The sequence below is a fragment of the Leiobunum rupestre genome, chromosome 2 (assembly GCF_980474605.1).
Source record: "Leiobunum rupestre chromosome 2, qqLeiRupe1.1.hap1, whole genome shotgun sequence".
Lineage (NCBI taxonomy): Eukaryota > Metazoa > Arthropoda > Arachnida > Opiliones > Sclerosomatidae > Leiobunum > Leiobunum rupestre.
In genome coordinates, this window is record NC_143385.1 from 72,972,059 (window position 1) to 72,997,850 (window position 25,792).

Sequence of the window (25,792 nt, forward strand, 5' to 3'; positions counted from 1 at the left end):
TAGTTTTTTTTATATATATATTTTTCCGAGTAGAGCTTGGATTTGTTAGGCCTTTAATGTTTTGTTGTTTTTTTTTTACCTTTTGTTAGTTGGGAATTTTTTGGGCTCCATCCATAGACCGAAGAAAACGATGTTTTTAAGTAGTTTGTATTATTGTATTGTTTTTGCTAGGTTTTTTTTATATGTTAAACTCGAGATTATTTTTATTCAACGTAATGCTCAGTTTCTTTTCTTATCTCTGCAGGTTGTTTTAAAATTTGCGTGAATTTGAGGAAGAGATAACGGTGGGGTTTTACTTTATTTGTTTTTCACGCGCGCCGTGATTTTTTCTTAAATAAGGAAGCCACGAAATTTTTCACTTTAAGCCTTCCGTTTTCGGTAGAGAGGATGCGTATGAAATTGGGTTTTTGTTTGTGTTCGTTGGAGTTAATTAATTTTTACTTAGTGAGTTATTTTCCTGAAGTCAATGGGTGAATATTAGATGAACTCAGGGTTGCCACACGTCAGGGAAAAGTCAGATTTAAAAAACAAGCCTTAAAAGTCAGGGAATTCAGTTTTATCTTGAAACGTTTTGAAGGTAATTTTAGTGTACAACTACGACCAATTCGGTTATTATTTTATTTAGTTGAAAGTTTTTTAACGTTGCAATTATAATAAACTTTGTTCGGAAATATAAGTAGATTTATTAACTTCTGCTAAAAGTAAATATAAGGTTTAAAATTGTCTTATTTTGACCTTAAAAAGTCAGGAAAAATCTCTTAAAACAAGGAATTTGAATCTGAAATTATTAAAGATAGTTATTGGTGGATCAGTTAATTTCCGATTTCTAAACTAGTGTGGATTGGCGCTAGTTACCTTAAAAAATAAATCGTTGCACGTGTTAGTAGATAACTTTTTCATTTAGTACATATTCCCTTTAAAGAAAAATTTAGTAAAAGATGACACAATAATTTGGCTTAGGAATCAATGTATTCTAAGAATGTTTTAATAAAAGTATATATAATACTTCTTTAAAATTATTTAAAGCAACTGTCGGCTCTATCATTGCCACCTGCATCATGATTAGACCATTGTTTTTAGAGATGGCGATGAATCTATCCGATTCTTCGAAATAAAACGACTTTACTGGAGACCGTGGTGTAATTTATTAATGGCAAAGGAAGCAAAATTCAAAATAGCGAAACAATAACGTCAAAGAACCATTGTAGAGTATTATAATTAGATATCTTATACTCTACTTAGTGGACTTTAACGTAAATTATATATCCCATTTAAAATATATTGTTAAAAATTACTATAATTTTAGTAATTGTTAAATTTACAAACGTGCCAATCAATGCGAGGGGTACTTCTAGGTCCCGCCTTTTGGCTCAAAATGTAGCGTAAGCATCTGGTTTTGATTTTGACGCTAGCGACATCTAAATTTTTCTTTAAATCTACAAATTTCCTATTTTTTTTATAAATATTTTGAGATTTAACTCTAGAGATATAGTGTAAAATGCGGAAAAATTTCCAGAAAATTTTCCGCAAATCGGAAAAATAAAAAATTTTAAAATAAATTACTTTTTGATGGTTTTTAATGTTTTTAACTGTTTATCGATGCAAAATGTCTAATAACAGTAAACATACTACAAAACATTAATAGTGTTACATTGTTAATCAATTTAAACTAGTCTAGAGGTTTAGTTTTACTTTTAGATTCGGAAAAATCAGGCGAAAATGCCGCTTTATTGTAATTTGTCAGGGTTCATACAGAACCTGGATATCTTGGAAAACCTGGATAAGTCAGGGATCTGTAAAATGGTAGGAAAATGTCAGGGATAAGTCAGGGATTTAAATAATTTCGTAGAAAATCAGGGATAAGTCAGGGATTTTAGTTAGTCAACCAAACCACACATTAACAATGAATTTTTGACCTAAAATAATAAAAATAAATGGCCAAAAATATAACCAAAAGGGTCAGGAATATTGGCCAAAATTGGCCAGGGATAACCTGGAAAAGTCTGGGATTTTAGATAAGAAATTTTCGTTTGCAAACAATATGAATTTGTTTGGAAAAATTTCCGGAAAAAGGCTTCGGTCATTTTCCGACTTACAACACTAGATATATATTATGAACTTCTGATTGCACGTAATACCGTATCAGGTGTAATATTTTTACGATACTAAAATTTAGGTTCAACGATATTCTTGGGACAATGTAATTATAACAACGGCAGGTGCGTTTTCCCAAATCCAGCAGATACCCCACACCTGGACTGTTCCCCCCCCCCCCTATCGCTTTTACACGTTTTCTCGGCACGAGGTCAAGTAGTTCGTTCCCCCTCACTGCCTTCCCCCATTTGGTCGTCGTAGATAGCTACGGCTTCGGGTTACTATCTGTTGCTTAGCAACCAGCGGGGGAGGAAGCCCTATGGATTCTCTTTCATCTCTCCCGTCTTCTTAACTCCGTGCAAGAATTTATTAGGCTGAACGGAGAATATGCCATCAGTATCCTATTCATGATTTCCGGGGATATAACCACGCCCCCTGCACGGGTAAGGGGGGGGGGGGAGGATGACCCTCCTGTACCATAGCGAGTATTCTCTTAGTGTAGGCGGGGCGCTTATCTGCTAGAAATCATAGAAAACGTATGTTATACAGGGTGTTTCAAAAGGTTAGGAGTTGAGAAGTAAGCAGTGTTCCCAAAATGTCACTTTTTTCGAATATAGGCCCATGTCACTGGTAAATAGTGACAAATAATGGCATATAATGACAAATAGGGAAAACAAATAATTTTGTACTCTTAGAACACTTAATTTGCTATGACTTTTAGCAATGAATAAAATAAAATAAATATAAAAAATAGCCCAATTCTTGGCAACCCCGCGATAATTACAAAAATAGCCTAAAAATGCTTTTATGGTATTTCATACGAAACATTTATAAGTATTTTTACTTTTTCTAATATTTGCCACTATATGTCAATTTGTCACTAAAAATCATTATTTGCCATGTCACTTTTTGCCACTATTTGCCACAATAAATGTCAGGTGGTATTTACCACCCGGGAACACTGGAAGTAAGCCTGTTTTTTAGAAGTTTCATTTAAACCAAGGAATACCTGTGGTTCCATACCAGAGTGACTGAGCAAAATCATATCACCTCGGGCAGGAATCGAACCTACGACCTTTGGGTTACCGTCCCAACGCCACTACCCTTGGACTACCGACATCCAATTTAAGAATGACTCGATCTGGTTCACATTATTGACGGGATACATTTAACCAGTTGTTGACGGTGCCGTAGCAAAAAAATGAAAAAAATAAAAAAAATAAAAATATTTGTACGTACGACCATATGTTTCAGGGCCCCTTGTGCCCCCCCCCTGCCTACGCCACTGGGGTCAGTTGAGAAGTATGCCTGTTTATCTCACATTTTCGTACTATTATTTAAAGAGTGCCAGAGCGCTTCAAATTGTGGCCTACTAGCCCCTGGAAGTAGGCTGCAACAAGCGCAAAACCTTGCAGCAGGGAAACGTGAACATAAAGGTTTAAGTTTGTGTGATAGGTTAAAAAGGACTTTGTAAACAAATCGAGGTAACTAGCGTAAAAAAGTTAACTCAAACAGTATTTGAAGTCCCTGCTGTTTAGTAGGCCACACTGTGAAGCTCTCTGGCGCTCTTTTAACTCATCGTAGGAAAATGGGAAAAAACAAGCCAACTTCTCAACTCACCCCCTACAACTCCTTTAAAAAATTTGCATCACCTTTGCAACACCCTGTATAGTCAGCGGCTAGGTATTCTTCCGTGACCCCGTATCCATCCTTGCTGTAGTTCTCCCTTTTAAGCGCTATGAAAATATTTTCTTTGATAAAGCGCTTTTTTAATTGTACGTAACGAACTGGAGTGAAATATGTTTTGTGCACAGCCCTGGAATTATGGGGCCAGTCTTTTTCTTTGCCTTATCTTCAGCGAACGTTACGCCCTCTTTCGGGGAGGAAAAAAATGGAAATGGAGCTTTTCAATCTATTAAATTTAAATGAAGAAAATGATAGTTTTTTTCTTTACTGAACATGTTAGTTATATATCGCGTTTTGGTTTTAATATAAGTATTTTATATTAATTAAAACCCACTTATTTTTTTATAGAATAAAGGTAAATGTAAAAAAATTTTAGTAATTATTGTATAATTCATTATAATTTTTTAAATTGGGATTTTGTTTTGATATATTGCCGGATAGGGGGCGTTACGATAAGGTGTAATACTGGGAAATACGCAAAGTTATTTACTTGCTTCAGATTCCATAGAAATTTTTAGTTTTTCTTTTATTTTTTTAGAATCTTAGAAGGCTATAAAAAGTCTTTAGTTTTTGTATATTAATAAATGTATATAATGTTTATAGAAAAATTACCCGTATTTATATACATTATGTGGAAGTTTGGCGTTTCTGTAGGATCCGATTACGTTTCTATAGAATATCTATAGATATACCGGTATTTTTTCTAAAAGAATTGCATTATGTTTCTATAGAATTTATACAGAATTTTGGGGTAAATGGTCTATTGAGTTCCGAATACATTTATATAGAAATTCTACAGATTTTGGAGAATGTTTTATAGTATTTATATTGTATTTCTGGTACACATAGAAAAGTTACCCAAACTTCTATATAACACGCGTATTAGATTTCTGTAGAACATTTATATATATATATATATATATACAAATAATGTTTTTACGGAAATCGTATTATATTTATATAGAACTTCTATAGAATTTGGGGGAGCGTTCTATAGAATTCTGGTAAGATTTTTATAGAAATACAGAATTTGTATGATTGCTCTACCGAATTTCTTTTAGTGTTCTATAGAAATACTACAGAATTTGGGTATTTGTTGTACGAAACTTGGGTCATTTTTCTATAGAATTTCGTGTACATTACAATAGACATACTACAGAATTTGGGTATTTGTTTTATAGAAATTCGTGTACAATACAATAGAAATACTACAGAATTTGGATAATTGTTCAATAGAATTTCGTGTACATTAGTATAGAAATACTACAGAATTTGGGTATTTGTTTTATAGAATTTCGTGTACATAACAATAGAAATACTACAGAATTTGGATAATTGTTGAATAGAATTTTGTGTACATTTCTAGTACCCTTATATAAAAGTACGAGTACTTATTCTATAGACTTTCTCGATAAAATTTGGTAAGGGTTGTCGTGTTATAATAAATTCACTACTCAATTTCCGGGTATGATGGTACTATCCATATATTAATTTCGATATTTTCGTTCCTTTCATTAGAATGCCTATTGCAGCTCTCGCGGATGTCTGTAGGCTATAATATAACCTTTCGAACTATAACTACTCTGAAATAGCAATTAGAATGTTTTCCGCAGTTGAAGAAAGTTCTCGGCTAGTAGTAACTTCTATCTGGCAACTAATTGACGGTACGAGTCTCCTACAAGACGAGCGATATTTTTTGGAATGGTCGTTTGGGCCGAGCGAAGTGTCGTATCGTCTTTTTCCGCCGTTGAGGCATTTGGTGGCGCTGCGGGCGCATTTTGTCCGTTCTTTTCGCTGCTCCGAAATCTGTCGTTTCTTTTTGGCGGATATATTTCGCTCTCTCGCGCTCTCTCTCTCCGGAGTGTGGGGGGGCCTTGTATTGGCCCCGGGGGCATCTTTGCGAGTTTCAACGCCCGAAATGGACGGCGGCTGCAGGCGTTGCTTTGATTTATTCTTGGTTTCAAACTTCTATCCTTATCCGTTTCCTTATAAAGTTATTCCGTAGACTCTATACAAATTCTATAGATTTGTAATCTTAATTTTATGGAAAATTTATACAAATTCTATAGGTTTGTTATCTTAATTTTATAGAAAATTTACACAATTTCTACAGATTTGTAATCTGAATTTTATAGAAAATAATTCTATACAAATTATATTTATTTTGTAATCACAATTTCATAGAAAATAATTTATATAAATTCTATTTATTTTGTAATCACAATTTCATTGAAAATAATTCTATACAAATTCTATAGGTTTGTTATCTGAATTTTATAGAAACTATACACAATTTCTACAGATTTGTAATCTGAATTTTATAGAAAATAATTCTATACAAATTATATTTATTTTGTAATCACAATTTCATACAAAATAATTCTATACAAATTATATTTATTTTGTAATCACAATTTCATACAAAATAATTCTATACAAATTATATTGTAATAGAATCGGAATATTTTAGAAAATCTATGAAAATGCCATTAATTTTAATCGGAATATTCTAGAAAATCTATGAAAATGCTTATGTATTTGTAATCGCAATTATATAGTAAAAAATTATATTTAAATTCTACACTCAATAATTCTATTTAAATTCTACACTCAATAATTCTATTTAAATTCTATGCTAATTAATTATATTTAAATTCTATAGAATATAATTATATACAAATTCTATAGAAAATAATTATATACAAATTCTATAGAAAATAATTATATACAAATTCTATAGAAAATAATTATATACAAATTCTATAGAAAATAATTGTATACAAATTCTATAGAAAATAATTGTATACAAATTCTATAGAAAATAATTGTATACAAATTCTATAGAAAATAATTGTATACAAATTCTATAGAAAATAATTGTATACAAATTCTATAGAAAATAATTGTATACAAATTCTATAGAAAATAATTGTATACAAATTCTATAGAAAATAATTGTATACAAATTCTATAGAAAATAATTGTATACAAATTCTATAGAAAATAATTGTATACAAATTCTATAGAAAATAATTGTATACAAATTCTATAGAAAATAATTATATACAAATTCTATAGAAAAATAATTTGAGAAACCTCAGAAACTAATTTTGATAATTTTTCTATGACAATTTGTATTTGTAATATCGATATGGCAACCAATGAAAATATCACATTTGACGACGGGATTTTGAAATACTTTTCCCATCTTGTTCAACGTGAATTTTCTACATACTTCCCCAGATAGAAATAAGCGAAATTAAACTGTCCAACTGAATTTTTGAAAACGGTAAATCTTAGCTTAACTCGGAAAAAACAAACCAATCTTTCCTTTTAAAATATCGGCTATAATTAAGCGAATCTATTTAACCGATTCCTTACGCGCCCTGTAATCGTAAACTGGCGGGACTAGCAACCCCTTTCATCCCGCTATCGGAGCCTTACGCGTGATAAATGAGTTCGCAACAGATAACGGCGGTGCAGGCCCGGTTTGCAACCCACGGATGGTCCCTGATTAAATTTTGCTAGCAATATCCTCTCGAATTAATGGCCGATTTTGCTTAGCTAAATTTGAAACTCTCTCAAATCTTCCGCTGAATTTTCGCCGAAATAAATCGGTGTACGCGAAATTGATACTTTTGAATTTCAATTCTCTCTCTCGGGGAGTGAATATTTATAATGTTATTTATCATCCCAACGTTTGTCTTGCTTTCGAAACAGATGCTGAAATTTCAAGTTCCATTTTAGTTCTTGATCAATGTTATGTCGTTTCTTTCGTTATGTACAGATTTCGGTCTTAAATTAATGAAATTAAATCTTTCGAAACCGAATTAAATAGTTCACCGATTTTTTTACGATTCATGCTATTTTCTGCAATTCTAATAATTCTTCATAAATATTTCTAGAAGCTATTATTGTTTATAGACAAATTAAATTAGTATAGTGGTTAGCGCTTTCGCCTCTCAGCAAGACGAGCCGGGTTTGATCCCAGTTTGTGGCACTGGGTGAAACTCTGAACAATAAAAACTTGAGATTAACGGTAATAGTAAGTGTAGGGAGCAGTTGGCTCGCGTGGCATGAATTGTAACCCGGCCACTTGAATTAATTGCTTTAAACGTCGCGTGATGACTTAGGCGTAGGGTGGTGCCAGTTATTTTAAATAATGTATACTATATTGACCTGTTATTTTAAAGGATTTGTCCTATATTATCCTAGAATATTAAAGGATTTGTCCTATATTGTCCGGTAATTTTAAAGGATTTGTCCTATATTGTCCGGTAATTTTAAAGGATTTGTCCTATATTGTCCGGTAGATTTGTCCTATATTATCCGGTAATTTTAAAGGATTTATCCTATATTGTCCAGTAATTTTAAAGGATTTGTCCTATATTGTCCTGTAAATTTTCCCAAGTAATTATCCCTAACCACAAATAAATTCCTTTTATATTATTTGAAATATTATATCGTTTGGCAAAGTTTATGACTGTCTTGGATCTGAGTGATGGACGCTGTAAACCATATTTGCTTCAGTAAAAACATTTGCTTTTAAAAAAGTATAGAAATTTATAAACATAAATTCGAAGTTGACATGGTTTTTTTGTCATAAATTGTATCGAGGACCCTTTATTTATAGAAACTAATTGCGGGTCTCGCAACGAGACCATACGATTCCCATTTCGCCAATGTGTTTCTCCCTCTTAAAATAATGTTTAACAATTTATATTTGATTCTCAAAATAAATATTATTTTTAGGTTCAGGGACTATATTTAAATTTAACTGCTGGAGAGATTTCGATAAACTTGTTCACCCTTGCAAAAGTTTGCCCTAGAAATCCTATAGAACTGTAATCGGAATTCTCTATCAGATTTAAGTGTAGAGTATTTTATCAGATTTAGAAATGTAGAGCGTTTCTATGAGATTAATAGTGTAGAGCGTTTCTATGAGATTAATAGTGTAGAGCGTTTCTATGAGATTAATAGTGTAGAGCGTTTCTATGAGATTAATAGTGTAGAGCGTTTCTATGAGATTAATAGTGTAGAGCGTTTCTATGAGATTAATAGTGTAGAGCGTTTCTATGAGATTAATAGTGTAGAGCGTTTCTACGAGATTAATAGTGTAGAGCGTTTCTATGAGATTAATAGTGTAGAGCGTTTCTATGAGATTAATAGTGTAGAGCGTTTCTATGAGATTAATAGTGTAGAGCGTTTCTATGTGATTAATAGTGTAGAGCGTTTCTATGAGATTAATAGTGTAGAGCGTTTCTATGAGATAGTGTAGACCGTTTTTATGAGATAGTGTAGAGCGTTTTACGAGATTTGATATTGTAGAGCGTTTCTACGAGATTTGATAGTGTAGAGCGTTTCTACGAGATTTGATAGTGTAGAGCGTTTCTACGAGATTTGATAGTGTAGAGCGTTTCTACGAGATTTGATAGTGTAGAGCGTTTCTACGAGATTTGATAGTGTAGAGCGTTTCTACGAGATTTGATAGTGTAGAGCGTTTCTACGAGATTTGATAGTGTAGAGCGTTTCTACGAGATTTGATAGTGTAGAGCGTTTCTACGAGATTTGATAGTGTAGAGCGTTTCTACGAGATTTGATAGTGTAGAGCGTTTCTACGAGATTTGATAGTGTAGAGCGTTTCTACGAGATTTGATAGTGTAGAGCGTTTCTACGAGATTTGATAGTGTAGAGCGTTTCTACGAGATTTGATAGTGTAGAGCGTTTCTACGAGATTTGATAGTGTAGAGCGTTTCTACGAGATTTGATAGTGTAGAGCGTTTCTACGAGATTTGATAGTGTAGAGCGTTTCTACGAGATTTGATAGTGTAGAGCGTTTCTACGAGATTTGATAGTGTAGAGCGTTTCTACGAGATTTGATAGTGTAGAGCGTTTCTACGAGATTTGATAGTGTAGAGCGTTTCTACGAGATTTGATAGTGTAGAGCGTTTCTACGAGATTTGATAGTGTAGAGCGTTTCTACGAGATTTGATAGTGTAGAGCGTTTCTACGAGATTTGATAGTGTAGAGCGTTTCTACGAGATTTGATAGTGTAGAGCGTTTCTACGAGATTTGATAGTGTAGAGCGTTTCTACGAGATTTGATAGTGTAGAGCGTTTCTACGAGGTTTGATAGTGTAGAGCGTTTCTACGAGGTTTGATAGTGTAGAGCGTTTCTATGAGGTTTGATTTAATCTCATTAACAGTGTTTATTAGTTTTAATACAATCTCCAGAACATTTTAAAATGGCCTTTGAATGTATATAAAAAACATTCCACATATTACTCCTCCCGAAACATTCCAAAAAAGTGTATCTACCAGTTATCATTTCTCTACAACCATTAAAATATTTCCTTTAATACTTTCTCGGGAATATTTGCGGTTGAAATGGTTTATTTTCACCGAGAGGGAAAGAAATATTTCATTTTATTTTTCGCACCGGCATTGTAGAATGACGTAGCGAAATATAAGAATTTGCAACAGAAATTTCTGTGACAGTTTTGTGCATTTGAGAAGAGAGAATGAAAAGACTCTTTGCCAAAAAAAAGAGTAAAGAGATGTGTCGGAATGATGGGGGCGGGATTGTCATGTGTCGACGTCATCGATTGGTTTCCCCCCCCCTCCGCGCGCGCTCCCGCTCTTTCTCTTCTTTCTTACTTCGTTTTTATTATTTTTTTCATTCGGAGCTCGAGGAGCAGAGAACACGCGCTGGGGGGGGGCGAAAGAGGAGCGAGTGAGAGCGCGCGCTGGGAGGGGGGAAGAGTAGAGAGAGGGAGCGCGCTGGGGGGTGAAAGGGGGAAGAGAGCGCGCGTGCTGGTGGGTAGAGAGGTTGGAGAGAATGAGCGCGCGCTAGGGGGAAGAGAAAGTTGAAGCGCGTGCTGGGGGGGGCGGTAGAGTCTGGAGAGAGTGAAAGCGCGCGCTCGGGGGGGGGGAAGCGAGAAAGGGGAGGAGTGTGTGTATTTCATACGTGGGGAGGCGCGCGCTCGGAATGAAAGGGTGTCACACACTCGGGCGGGCGGGGGTGGAGGGGAAAGGATGCGGAGATGGCGGCAGGGGGGGGGGGGGAGAAAAGGGGGGTTTTATTCCCAATGTCTCTTTTGTCATTAGGATTTTAAATAACTCCCTCACTCTATCTGAGCTCGGTTCCGTCGTTTTTTTGTCCTTTTTCTGTGTTTTCCGCAACTACTTAGCTCTCTCTTTCGTTTTATTTTCTGCTCGTCGCCGGTGCAGCTGTATGATGGTTTTTTATTTGTCCGGCTTACGTTCGCATTCGTATATCAACGGAACGTATTTATGCTTACTAAGGACGTAAAAGTTCGATCCAAAATGTATTTCTTAAGCCGGACAAAATCGTTAACTCAAAATGCCATCTGTCTAGGACTTCTTTCATTATTTTGATCTATTGGCTATTGAAATTTAATTAAATGAAGTTATTTATTGAACTACAATATTTGTTGATTTTGAATTTTTCGTTTCTAATTATAGACAAATTATCAAAAGATAAAACCTTCTTCCGACCAATACTAGGTGGCGTGATACAATTAAAATAAAGGGTTGTTGATGTGTTTGTGTTCAGTAATGTAATTATTGTCTTGGTAATATAAATTATTAGCTGTATCATTTATTTTCGTTACATTTATCAATTGTCTATAATTATACTATGCTGGGATATTATTTATGGATTTTTTTCGATGTGTTGGTTTTAGAATATCTTCAAAGACATTAAATGCTATTGAGACCTATAAATTTTATATATTCTCTATATTCAGGCCTGCTACATGACCAGGAACACGTCAGGAAATTTGCAGGCCTGATATTGTTCTTTTAACCGATCCTAACCTGTGATGGCGACCAAAGTGATTATTAAATACGTGGCGCCATCTGCAGATTCATTGCTAAACGTTTTATTGTCCAAGTTAAAAAATTTGGTCTGGTAAATCTTATAGAAAATATGGGAGAGGAATTTAAAATAGAACTTATCATTTTAAAACATCGAAGCACATTTTGGTATAGCTATATTTCTATATTTTCTATGGCCAACTCTTACAATTTCTATGTTCGAAATTTTTTAGAAAATTACCGAACGTATAGTAATTCTGACGATTTTTCTATAGCCAAAATATTTAGTTTTTTCTATAGTAATATTGCAACCTAAAAACACTTTCTATAGATTTCTATAAAATTGTAAAGAAACTGTAGACATTTTTATAAGTAAAATTGGTAGAGGTTCAGTATCGAATATATAGAGGGTGGTAGGGTACTTACAAAAATGCCGTTTGCTATGACAGGAGTTTCCATTAGGTAAAATCCATAGCTATTGTTTTTTTAATGAAATTATTTTATATTTTTAGTTCAATAATTTTTAACGTCTTATTATTAATAATTAATTAATAATTTAAATGAAGCAATTAAGGTAAATTAAAATTAAATATTTAAAAAGTAAATTTTATTTAGTTGGTTTTGAATAGACATTGCTGGTATATTTACACACGCCTAAAAATGGAAAATTCTTATAATTCGTCTGCTTTTGAAAAGGCTACAATGAAATCGAAACCACGTGATCGCGACGTACGAGCTAAACTAGATTTCCAAAGTTTGAATTCGGCGCGTTTTCAAAATTCGTTCGACCAATTTTCATTTCCTATTAGTAAAGCCATAAGTCTATATTATTGTTCCATAAGTATGTAGGGCTCCCAGAGTTCCTATAATTCCTATAAATTCCTATAATTTCAATATGCTCCTATAATTTCCTATTTTCTCAAAATTGTTCCTATAAATTCCTATTTTTTGCCTAATAATGTTCCTATAATTCCTATATTTTCTATGAAATTTCCTATAATTCCTATATTTTCTATGAAATTTCCTATAATTCCTATATTTTCTATGAAATTTCCTATAATTCCTATATTTTCTATGACATTTCCTATAATTCCTATATTTTCTATGACATTTCCTATAATTCCTATATTTTCTATGACATTTCCTATAATTCCTATATTTTCTATGACATTTCCTATAATTCCTATATTTTCTATGACATTTCCTATAATTCCTATATTTTCTATGAAATTTCCTATAATTCCTATATTTTCTATGAAATTTCCTATAATTCCTATATTTTCTATGACATTTCCTATAATTCCTATATTTTCCATGACATTTCCTATAATTCCTATATTTTCTATGACATTTCCTATAATTCCTATATTTTCTATGACATTTCCTATAATTCCTATATTTTCTATGAAATTTCCTATAATTCCTATATTTTCTATGAAATTTCCTATAATTCCTATATTTTCTATGACATTTCCTATAATTCCTATATTTTCTATGACATTTCCTATAATTCCTATATTTTCTATGACATTTCCTATAATTCCTATATTTTCTATGACATTTCCTATAATTCCTATATTTTCTATGACATTTCCTATAATTCCTATATTTTCTATGACATTTCCTATAATTCCTATATTTTCTGTGACATTTCCTATAATTCCTATATTTTCTATGACATTTCCTATAATTCCTATATTTTCTATGAAATTTCCTATAATTCCTATATTTTCTATGAAATTTCCTATAATTCCTATATTTTCTATGACATTTCCTATAATTCCTATATTTTCTATGACATTTCCTATAATTCCTATATTTTCTATGACATTTCCTATAATTCCTATATTTTCTATGACATTTCCTATAATTCCTATATTTTCTATGACATTTCCTATAATTCCTATATTTTCTATGACATTTCCTATAATTCCTATATTTTCTATGAAATTTCCTATAATTCCTATATTTTCTATGAAATTTCCTATAATTCCTATATTTTCTATGACATTTCCTATAATTCCTATATTTTCCATGACATTTCCTATAATTCCTATATTTTCTATGACATTTCCTATAATTCCTATATTTTCTATGACATTTCCTATAATTCCTATATTTTCTATGACATTTCCTATAATTCCTATATTTTCTATGACATTTCCTATAATTCCTATATTTTCTATGACATTTCCTATAATTCCTATATTTTCTATGAAATTTCCTATAATTCCTATATTTTCTATGAAATTTCCTATAATTCCTATATTTTCTATGAAATTTCCTATAATTCCTATATTTTCTATGAAATTTCCTATAAGTCCTATATTTTCTATGACATTTCCTATAATTCCTATATTTTCTATGACATTTCCTATAATTCCTATATTTTCTATGACATTTCCTATAATTCTTATAATATTTACAAAAAAATTGCTGGGAGCCCTGTATGTCATTTTGGGGAATATTTTCCCGAGAGCTAGTAACGGGGTGACGTCATCACAAAAAGAAAATATCCCCCTAGCGAGGCGCTGTCGAAGGCTAAGTGTGACGCGGGAGCACGCGGACGCAAAACGGTGACGAAGCCCGTAATGCAGTCTGTCTTGCGAATAGCTCTCAGTAAAACTTTTGCATGTGAAGAATAGGAAGAGTCATACTTATTTAACAATAATATACACTTATGGTAAAGCTGACTCTTTTTTTTTCCCGTGACGTTATATTCGTCATATTCGGTGAATAAAATATCATTAAGAAAATGCTATTATGACATACTTACTATGTTACACATGGTTGAATCCATCGCTGCAGGAACTCTGTGTATCTAAGATGCCCGCGATTGATGTGCTGGCGTACAGTCATGTTGGAATCTTAGTCTCTTGAATTGGGCATAAAATATATAGTCCAACGCGTAATTTTCGTATAGCATACATAAGAGTTATGTTGCACATGATAATCAGCATTGGCGGTGGTCATCGACTTACAAGGAGACATCCCGAGGTGTGTCTCCCCGATTTTGATCACATTCGGGGATTAAGTAGACCTTCATGTACCTTGAAAGCCCTTAAAGGGAAAAGTTTCAATACCCATTCGTTTTGCCATGGCAACCAAAAATGTTTTTCACAACTCAAGTGTAAACCTTCTCTACGTAAAATAGCATGTATTGTAAACTACGATTTTACCGAAATTTTATCAATTTCACCAAATTGTTTTTGCCAAAGTTAAATTCTAAAATGCTAGTTTACGTAGAGAAGGTTTAAACTTAAGTTCTGAAAAACATTTTTGGTTGTCGTGGTAAAACGAATGTGTATTGAAACCTTAAGCTTTCAAGGTACATGAAGGTCTACTTAACCCTCGAGTTTGAATAAAATCGGGGAGAAATACCTCGGGTTGTCTCCTTGTTAGTCCTATCTTGACCAGTATGTGTCCGGAATGCGAACGGACCTCGGTAGGGGGGGGGGCAGGAATGGCGCATTATTTGGCCGCATACACCGTCGAAGCCATTCTCGGTAGTACCTTCATTCTCCGTTTTTTTTTGTTCATCTCACACTTAGTTTCTTTTTTCTCCGCTAGACGTCACCGTTGAAGTGAGTGCGAGTAAGAAAGAAAAAAAGATATAATACTATAATATACGTGTCTCGAGTACCTAACTGTCTTTTTTCCCTTCGCCCCATCACCTCTCTTCGTCGTCTTTTCTTTACGTGTGGCGCCATCTACGAATGTAAAGATGGTTTTCGCCAACTTCGCACCGCCAATTGCATTTTTCTAAATATTATATATGTAGAATTTTGTGGTACTGCCGTACCACCTGGAAAACCCTTAAATGCCATGAAATGTTGGTTATAGTCAGGAAATTTTAAAGTAACTCTGAAAGTTAGGAAATTATTCTATCGGTTTTAGATTATTTTATTCTATCGGTTTTAGATTATTTTATTTTATCGGTTTCAGATTATTTTATTCATCTATCGGTTTAAGATTATTTTATTCTATCGGTTTCAGATTATTTTATTCATCTATCGGTTTCAGATTATTTTATTCATCTATCGGTTTCAGATGATTTTATTCATCTATCGGTTTTAGATTATTTTATTCTATCGGTTTTAGATTATTTTGTTCTATCGGTTTTAGATTATTTTGTTCTATCGGTTTTAGATTATTTTATTCTATCGGTTTTAGATTATTTTGTTCTATCGGTTTTAGATTATTTTATTCTATCGGTTTTAGATTATTTTGTTCTATCGGTTTTAGATTATTTTGTTCTATCGGTTTTAGATTATTTTATTCTATCGGTTTTAGATTATTTTATTCTATCGGTTTTAGATTATTTTGTTCTATCGGTTTTAGATTATTTTATTCTATCGGTTTTAGATTATTTTGTTCTATCGGTTTTAGATTATTTTGTTCTATCGGTTTTAGATTATTTTATTCTATCGGTTTTAGATTATTTTATTCTATCGGTTTTAGATTATTTTGTTCTATCGGTTTTAGATTATTTTGTTCTATCGGTTTTAGATTATTTTATTCTATCGGTTTTAGATTATTTTGTTCTATCGGTTTTAGATAATTTTATTCTATCGGTTTTAGATTATTTTGTTCTATCGGTTTTAGATTATTTTGTTCTATCGGTTTTAGATTATTTTATTCTATCGGTTTTAGATTATTTTGTTCTATCGGTTTTAGATTATTTTATTCTATCGGTTTTAGATTATTTTGTTCTATCGGTTTTAGATTATTTTGTTCTATCGGTTTTAGATTATTTTATTCTATCGGTTTTAGATTATTTTATTCTATCGGTTTTAGATTATTTTGTTCTATCGGTTTTAGATTATTTTGTTCTATCGGTTTTAGATTATTTTATTCTATCGGTTTTAGATTATTTTGTTCTATCGGTTTTAGATTATTTTGTTCTATCGGTTTTAGATTATTTTATTCTATCGGTTTTAGATTATTTTATTCTATCGGTTTTAGATTATTTTGTTCTATCGGTTTTAGATTATTTTATTCTATCGGTTTTAGATTATTTTGTTCTATCGGTTTTAGATTATTTTATTCTATCGGTTTTAGATTATTTTGTTCTATCGGTTTTAGACTATTTTGTTCTATCGGTTTTAGATTACTTTTTTCTATCGGTTTTAAATAATTATTATTTTATTCTGTCGGTTTTAGATAATTATTTTTTATTCTATCGTTTTTGGATTGTTAATTTTATTATGTCGGTTTTAGATTATTATTATTCTACGGAAAGTTAAGGTATTTTTGTTCTCAGGCAACGATGTCTAGTTAGTATTCTCTTTTTAGCACTTTCCCCATTTACATAAAGCTAATTTGTAGTGGAAAAACTGGAAACCTCCTAAGCCTAATTTTAGCATTACGAGAGCCAGCCAAATTCTATCACCTTGTATAATCTTGCAAATAATTAGGGGGGGGGATAAGATACACTACTGGATGGATTGTATTTTTTCCTCTCATCTCGAAGCAACAAAAAAAAACATTTGCATAAAAATGAGATATCCATTTGAAGTAGGAAATTTTTTATGGCTTTTTTTTGGCTGGAGAGAGGTTGCTGAAACTGTTACATCGCTCACCCTCGCGGCCAATTTCCAAACTAATTTCCAAGAATGGCAGCCTTCTTAATGTTTTTACCCGCGATGGTGAAATGTTATTTTTTCTGTTAATGTTATTACCAGGAATTAAGTTATTTCTACTAAGGGATAAAATAAGTAGTTTGAAACGATACGCGGCTGAATTTTCCCTAGGCACGAGCAGGGCTGGGCGTAAGGATATTTTTTTAAGTAGTCAGCGTGACTAGTAAGCCTCCTATCTTAATTTATTTTACTAGTCACTGACTAGTGGGGGTATAAAAACAATTAGGACAGGTGGACAGCCAACATTTTGCTTTACCCATCAGAATTAAAATAGGAGTTTATTATCATTTGAGTTACGTGACTTCGGACGATCATACGTTTTTTAAAAATAAAATGGGATTGATAAATGATGAATTTAGGATACGCCATATTCGCCATTATTTATGAATATTAGGTAAATTTTTCACTGGTCAAATTGACTAGATTAACTAATTTTAGTAGTCAAATGCCGTGACTAGTGGGGCGTTATTATTATGCTAATTTATTTGGAGTATTTAATTAGCTTATCTCTGAAGGTATGAACTCCTTAAATATTTAAATATATACTTAATAATTATTTATAATATTCACCTTTTAAATATCTGCTTAATAACTATTTTTCTAATATTCGCCATTTAAATATATACTTAATGATTATTTATAATATTCGCCATTTAAATATATACTTAATGATTATTTATAATATTCACCATTTAAATATATACTTAATGATTATTTATAATATTCACCATTTAAATATATACTTAATGATTATTTATAATATTCACCATTTAAATATATACTTAATGATTATTTATAATATTCACCATTTAAATATCTAATTAATAATTATTTATAATATTCACCATTTAAATATATACTTAGTGATTATTTATAATATTCACCATTTAAATATATACTTAATGATTATTTATAATATTCACCATTTAAATATCTAATTAATAATTATTTATAATATTCATCATTTAAATATATACTTAGTATATTAACAATATTCACCTTTTAAATATCCACGTAATAAATATCTGATATGGAAATTTAATTAGCGTGATTTTTCGATAAATTATTTATCTGTTATTTTCTGTTTTCCTTTGCAGAACGTAAATTGTTTATTGGAATGTTATCGAAGAAATGCAACGAGAACGAAGTCCGTCTGATGTTCGCCCCGTTCGGAACGATAGAGGAATGCACCGTTCTCCGGGATGCTAACGGACAGTCCAAAGGTCAGTGCGTCTCATCATTGTAGGCATCTTTTCCCAACACCAAGTCCCTGAAAGTTCTCATTTCTCTTCACCTAAGATCGCTCTCCGAAATGTCGTAGTTTTAATAAAATCGTAGGCTATCAGTTTTTTGGTTTATAGTATGCCAAGCTATTTTTAAGAATAATCTTTTACTAAAATACTTTTTGGGATGATCTTTTACTAAGTTACTTTTTGGGATAATCTTTTACTAAGTTACTTTTTGGGATAATATTTTACTAAAATTTTCTTTGGGATAATATTTTACTAAAATTATCTTTGGGATAATATTTTACTAATATTCTCTTTGGGATAATATTTAACAAATTATTTTTCGGATAATCTCTCACTGAGTTACTTGTTGGGATAATTTTTTACTAAGTTACTTTTTCGGATAATCTTTTAATAAGTTACTTTTTGGGATACTCTTTTACTAAGTTACTTTTTGGGATACTCTTTTACTAAGTTACTTTTTGGGATACTCTTTTACTAAGTTACTTTTTGGGATACTCTTTTACTAAGTTACTTTTTGGGATAATATTTTACTAAAATTTTCTTTGGGATAATATTTTACTAAAATTATCTTTGGGATAATATTTTACTAAAATTATCTTTGGGATAATATTTTACTAATATTCTCTTTGGGATAATATTTAACAAATTATTTTTCGGATAATCTCTCACTGAGTTACTTGTTGGGATAATTTTTTACTAAGTTACTTTTTCGGATAATCTTTTAATAAGTTACTTTTTGGGATACTCTTTTACTAAGTTACTTTTTGGGATACTCTTTTACTAAGTTACTTTTTGGGATACTCTTTTACTAAGTTACTTTTTGGGATACTCTTTTACTAAGTTACTTTTTGGGATACTCTTTTACTAAGTTACTTTTTGGGATACTCTTTTAATAAGTTACTTTTTGGGATACTCTTTTAATAAGTTACTTTTTGGGATACTCTTTTAATAAGTTACTTTTTGGGATAATCTTTTAATAAGTTACTTTTTGGGATAATCTTTTAATAAGTTTATTTTTGGGATAATCTTTATAAAGTTACTTTTTGGGATAATCTTTTAATAAGTTACTTTTTGGGATAATCTTTTAATAAGTTACTTTTTGGGATAATCTTTAATAAACCAGTATTAAAGAAAAAGTTGGTTGAGTTAATTTATTTTAAAGTGTTTTTCAAGCGTAGTGATATAATACTCTTCATGCAACGCTATCCAATATTTGACGGTCGTTATGATCTTTTTGTTTTATGTTCGTCCTTCATTGGTTCCAACTCTTCAAATATTTAATGAACACTTTAGGTATTTAATTATGTCGTTTGTATTATTTCAAAATAATTATTGGCTTTATTTAAAATTAATATTTGTTTTCTACTAAGGTCCTTTGTATATTGGACTTTTTAAAGTGTGGTGTTTTTCAAAATGTTTTTTTTTGTAATATTTATTGTGTAAATATAGTCTTTCGAGAGCGGTGCTCCAGGGTTCGTACACGACCTGAAAAATCTGGAAAATGTTTGTAGAAGGTCAGGGAATTTTAAAATTTTCCAAAAAGTCAGGGAAAATTCATGGAATTTTAAAATAATCCAAAAAAAGTAAGGGAGTTTTAAAATTACCCCCAAAAAAATCGAGCAAATAAATTTTGAAAAATGTACATAATATTTTCAAGATTGTACCTCAAACCATTCATTTGTTCTACCAAGATTTGGCAATTTGGTCAGGGAAAACCTGGAAATGTCAGGGAATTTAATTCCGGAAATTTTGTACGAACCCTGTGCTCATCTAGGTGTCCATTCTCTTACGATTAACTTCTGATTTTGTGTAATGATGAGAATTTCCACGTCTAATATCGTCCTTTTTTGTTTTTTCTCTATCTCTTCGTTTCGTTGTCCTATTCGTCGTCTGAAATTTGATGACGCATGCGCAGGTTGCGCGTTTGTGACATACGCTTCCCGGCAATGCGCCATCAACGCTATCAAAGCGATGAATCACTCTCAAACCATGGAGGTAAGCCCTCGATACATGTTCTTTTCATTGTTGTGTCGATTTGCACTAACTTAGTAGGCTTTAATTTTGCGGAGAACGTACGTAGTTTGGCTTTACTTAGAACGTATACCTCTTCGTGAAACGTTTGCCTAAATTAATGACACTAAGACATAAGATAAAACATTGGGTCCTCTTTAGGGAATTCAGTTTACTATTATTTCTATGAAGCCTGTTTAGAGAAAAGTCATTCTACAGATAGAAGAAATACATAAATTATTCTACAGATAGAAATACATAAATTATTCTACAGATAGCAGAAATACTTAAATTGTTCTAAAAATAAATTCCCAAATTGTTCTAAAAATAAATTCCCAAATTATTCTAAAGAAAGAAATACCCAAATTATTTTAAAGAAAGAAATTCCCAAATTATTTTAAAGAAAGAAATTCCCAAATTATTCTAAAGAAAGAAATTCCCAAATTATTCTAAAGAAAGAAATTCCCAAATTATTCTAAAGAAAGAAATTCCCAAATTATTCTAAAGAAATTCCCAAATTATTCTAAAGAAAGAAATTCCCAAATTATTTTAAAGAAAGAAATTCCCAAATTATTCTAAAGAAAGAAATACCCAAATTATTCTAAAGAAAGAAATTCCCAAATTATTCTAAAGAAAGAAATTCCCAAATTATTTTAAAGAAAGAAATTCCCAAATTATTTTAAAGAAAGAAATTCCCAAATTATTTTAAAGAAAGAAATTCCCAAATTATTCTAAAGAAAGAATTTCCCAAATTATTCTAAAGAAAGAATTTCCCAAATTATTCTAAAGAATTTCCCAAATTATTCTAAAGAAAGAAATTCCCAAATTATTCTAAAGAAAGAAATTCCCAAATTATTCTAAAGAAAGAAATTCCCAAATTATTCTAAAGAAAGAAATTCCCAAATTATTCTAAAGAAAGAAATTCCCAAATTATTCTAAAGAAAGAAATTCCCAAATTATTCTAAAGAAAGAAATTCCCAAATTATTTTAAAGAAAGAAATTCCCAAATTATTTTAAAGAAAGAAATTCCCAAATTATTTTAAAGAAAGAAATTCCCAAATTATTTTAAAGAAAGAAATTCCCAAATTATTCTAAAGAAATTCCCAAATTATTCTAAAGAAATTCCCAAATTATTCTAAAGAAATTCCCAAATTATTCTAAAGAAATTCCCAAATTATTCTAAAGAAATTCCCAAATTATTCTAAAGAAATTCCCAAATTATTCTAAAGAAATTCCCAAATTATTCTAAAGAAAGAAATTCCCAAATTATTCTAAAGAAAGAAATTCCCAAATTATTCTAAAGAAAGAAATTCCCAAATTATTTTAAAGAAAGAAATTCCCAAATTATTTTAAAGAAAGAAATACCCAAATTATTCTAAAGAAAGAAATTCCCAAATTATTCTAAAGAAAGAAATACCCAAATTATTCTAAAGAAAGAAATTCCCAAATTATTCTAAAGAAAGAAATTCCCAAATTATTTTAAAGAAAGAAATTCCCAAATTATTTTAAAGAAAGAAATTCCCAAATTATTCTAAAGAAAGAAATTCCCAAATTATTCTAAAGAAAGAAATTCCCAAATTATTCTAAAGAAAGAAATTCCCAAATTATTCTAAAGAAAGAAATTCCCAAATTATTCTAAAGAAAGAAATTCCCAAATTATTCTAAAGAAAGAAATTCCCAAATTATTCTAAAGAAAGAAATTCCCAAATTATTCTAAAGAAAGAAATTCCCAAATTATTCTAAAGAAAGAAATTCCCAAATTATTCTAAAGAAAGAAATTCCCAAATTATTCTAAAGAAAGAAATTCCCAAATTATTTTAAAGAAAGAAATTCCCAAATTATTTTAAAGAAAGAAATTCCCAAATTATTTTAAAGAAAGAAATTCCCAAATTATTTTAAAGAAAGAAATTCCCAAATTATTCTAAAGAAAGAAATTCCCAAATTATTCTAAAGAAAGAAATTCCCAAATTATTCTAAAGAAAAAAATTCCCAAATTATTCTAAAGAAAGAAATTCCCAAATTATTCTAAAGAAAGAAATTCCCAAATTATTCTAAAGAAAGAAATTCCCAAATTATTCTAAAGAAAGAAATTCCCAAATTATTTTAAAGAAAGAAATTCCCAAATTATTTTAAAGAAAGAAATTCCCAAATTATTTTAAAGAAAGAAATTCCCAAATTATTTTAAAGAAAGAAATTCCCAAATTATTTTAAAGAAAGAAATTCCCAAATTATTTTAAAGAAAGAAATTCCCAAATTATTTTAAAGAAATTCCCAAATTATTTTAAAGAAAGAAATACCCAAATTATTTTAAAGAAAGAAATACCCAAATTATTCTAAAGAAAGAAATACCCAAATTATTCTAAAGAAATTCCCAAATTATTCTAAAGAAATTCCCAAATTATTCTAAAGAAATTCCCAAATTATTCGAAAGAAAGAAATTCCCAAATTATTCTAAAGAAAGAAATTCCCAAATTATTCTAAAGAAAGAAATTCCCAAATTATTCTAAAGAAAGAAATTCCCAAATTATTCTAAAGAAAGAAATTCCCAAATTATTCTAAAGAAAGAAATACCCAAATTATTCTAAAGAAAGAAATACCCAAATTATTCTAAAGAAAGAAATACCCAAATTATTCTAAAGAAAGAAATTCCCAAATTATTCTAAAGAAAGAAATTCCCAAATTATTCTAAAGAAAGAAATTCCCAAATTATTCTAAAGAAAGAAATTCCCAAATTATTCTAAAGAAAGAAATTCCCAAATTATTCTAAAGAAAGATAATACCCAAATTATTCTAAAGAAAGATAATACCCAAATTATTTTAAAGAAAGATAATACCCAAATTATTTTAAAGAAAGAAATACCCAAATATTTTAAAGAAAGAAGTACCCAAATTATTTTAAAGAAAGATAATACCCAAATTATTTTAAAGAAAGATAATACCCAAATTATTTTAAAGAAAGATAATACCCAAATTATTCTAAAGAAAGAAATTCCCAAATTATTCTAAAGAAAGAAATTCCCAAATTATTCTAAAGAAAGAAATTCCCAAATTATTCTAAAGAAAGAAATTCCCAAATTATTCTAAAGAAAGAAATTCCCAAATTATTCTAAAGAAAGAAATTCCCAAATTATTCTAAAGAAAGAAATTCCCAAATTATTCTAAAGAAAGAAATTCCCAAATTATTCTATAGAAAGAAATTCCCAAATTATTCTAAAGAAAGAAATTCCCAAATTATTCTAAAGAAAGAAATTCCCAAATTATTCTAAAGAAAGAAATTCCCAAATTATTCTAAAGAAAGAAATTCCCAAATTATTCTAAAGAAAGAAATTCCCAAATTATTCTAAAGAAAGAAATTCCCAAATTATTCTAAAGAAAGAAATTCCCAAATTATTCTAAAGAAAGAAATTTCCAAATTATTCTAAAGAAAGATAATACCCAAATTATTCTAAAGAAAGATAATACCCAAATTATTCTAAAGAAAGATAATACCCAAATTATTTTAAAGAAAGATAATACCCAAATTATTTTAAAGAAAGAAGTACCCAAATTATTTTAAAGAAAGATAATACCCAAATTATTTTAAAGAAAGATAATACCCAAATTATTTTAAAGAAAGATAATACCCAAATTATTTTAAAGAAAGATAATACCCAAATTATTCTAAAGAAAGAAATTCCCAAATTATTCTAAAGAAAGAAATTCCCAAATTATTCTAAAGAAAGAAATTCCCAAATTATTCTAAAGAAAGAAATTCCCAAATTATTCTAAAGAAAGAAATTCCCAAATTATTCTAAAGAAAGAAATTCCCAAATTATTCTAAAGAAAGAAATTCCCAAATTATTCTAAAGAAAGAAATTCCCAAATTATTCTAAAGAAAGAAATTCCCAAATTATTCTAAAGAAAGAAATTCCCAAATTATTCTAAAGAAAGAAATTCCCAAATTATTCTAAAGAAAGAAATTCCCAAATTATTCTAAAGAAAGAAATTCCCAAATTATTCTAAAGAAAGAAATTCCCAAATTATTCTAAAGAAAGAAATTCCCAAATTATTCTAAAGAAAGAAATTCCCAAATTATTTTAAAGAAAGAAATTCCCAAATTATTTTAAAGAAAGAAATTCCCAAATTATTTTAAAGAAAGATAATACCCAAATTATTTTAAAGAAAGATAATACCCAAATTATTTTAAAGAAAGATAATACCCAAATTATTCTAAAGAAAGAAATACCCAAATTATTTTAAAGTAAGAAGTACCCAAATTATTTTAAAGTAAGAAGTACCCAAATTATTTTAAATAAAGATAATACCCAAATTATTTTAAAGAAAGATAATACCCAAATTATTTTAAAGAAAGATAATACCCAAATTATTTTAAAGAAAGATAATACCCAAATTATTCTAAAAAAAGAAATACCCAAATTATTTTAAAGAAAGAAGTACCCAAATTATTTTAAAGAAAGATAATACCAAATTATTTTAAAGAAAGATAATACCCAAATTATTCTAAAGAAAGATAATACCCAAATTATTCTAAAGAAAGAAATACCCAAATTATTTTAAAGAAAAAAGGTGTTACACTTATTTAAGAAGTTTATATCTATAGAACGGACTTCGCTTTTTAGAAATGTGTTTTTCTTCCGTAAACACTTAGATTCGTACGTCCTCGATGAAACCTAAATAAGTTCTTGTTTGCGTTGGCCCGTATCTCTAGTAATTATCTATTTCGTCGTTTTCGAGGTCCTTTATTGACGAAAGCTTTAAACGCTGTTTGTTTTAAAACCCGAAAATCGATTTCCGATCGAATGGAATTCCTGCCTTTTCGTGGTTTTGTTGGTATTTCTAACCGCCAGATGGGAGTGGTAGCCGTTATGGGGAAATCCGTCGCTTTAGAAAGACCGTAAATCGTTGCATAATAGAGAGCGGAAATGACGTCTTGATTCGTTCCGGGGGAGGGGGGGGGTGTTTTGCGGTTTCGTGGTTTGGCTAATATATCTTTTTCTGGAGGGCGCACGTGCCAGACTTCTTATTATTAACGCGTTGTCCTTGATATTGGTTGTTATGGCAACAAGTCAAACTCTTAGCCCAGGTCTCTTTTTCTGTATTTCCACACACGACAATGCGATATGTTTTATATTACTGCATATAACTTATATAGACTTTCTTTGAGATCTTTTAGAAGTCTGTAGGGAATTCTTAAGGTTTGCTGTAACTTATAGGTTGCGTTGTAGATATTATTGTCGGAATATTTGGAATTTTTATTGATTATAAGATG

At 30.2% G+C, this 25,792-nt stretch overlaps 1 protein-coding gene across 14 annotated transcripts in view; it reads left to right on the forward strand.

The window, feature by feature from the left end:
* LOC149958979 (CUGBP Elav-like family member 1) overlaps positions 1 to 25,792 on the forward strand; it is a 570,682-nt gene that overhangs the window by 468,143 nt on the left and 76,747 nt on the right. For all 14 annotated transcript variants that reach the window (XM_090166351.1, XM_090166352.1, XM_090166353.1 and 11 more), the window contains 2 exons: positions 18,358 to 18,483; positions 20,429 to 20,508. In XM_090166351.1, coding sequence (XP_090022477.1) covers positions 18,358 to 18,483; positions 20,429 to 20,508 — 206 coding nt within the window. The remainder of the gene's footprint in view (positions 1 to 18,357; positions 18,484 to 20,428; positions 20,509 to 25,792) is intronic.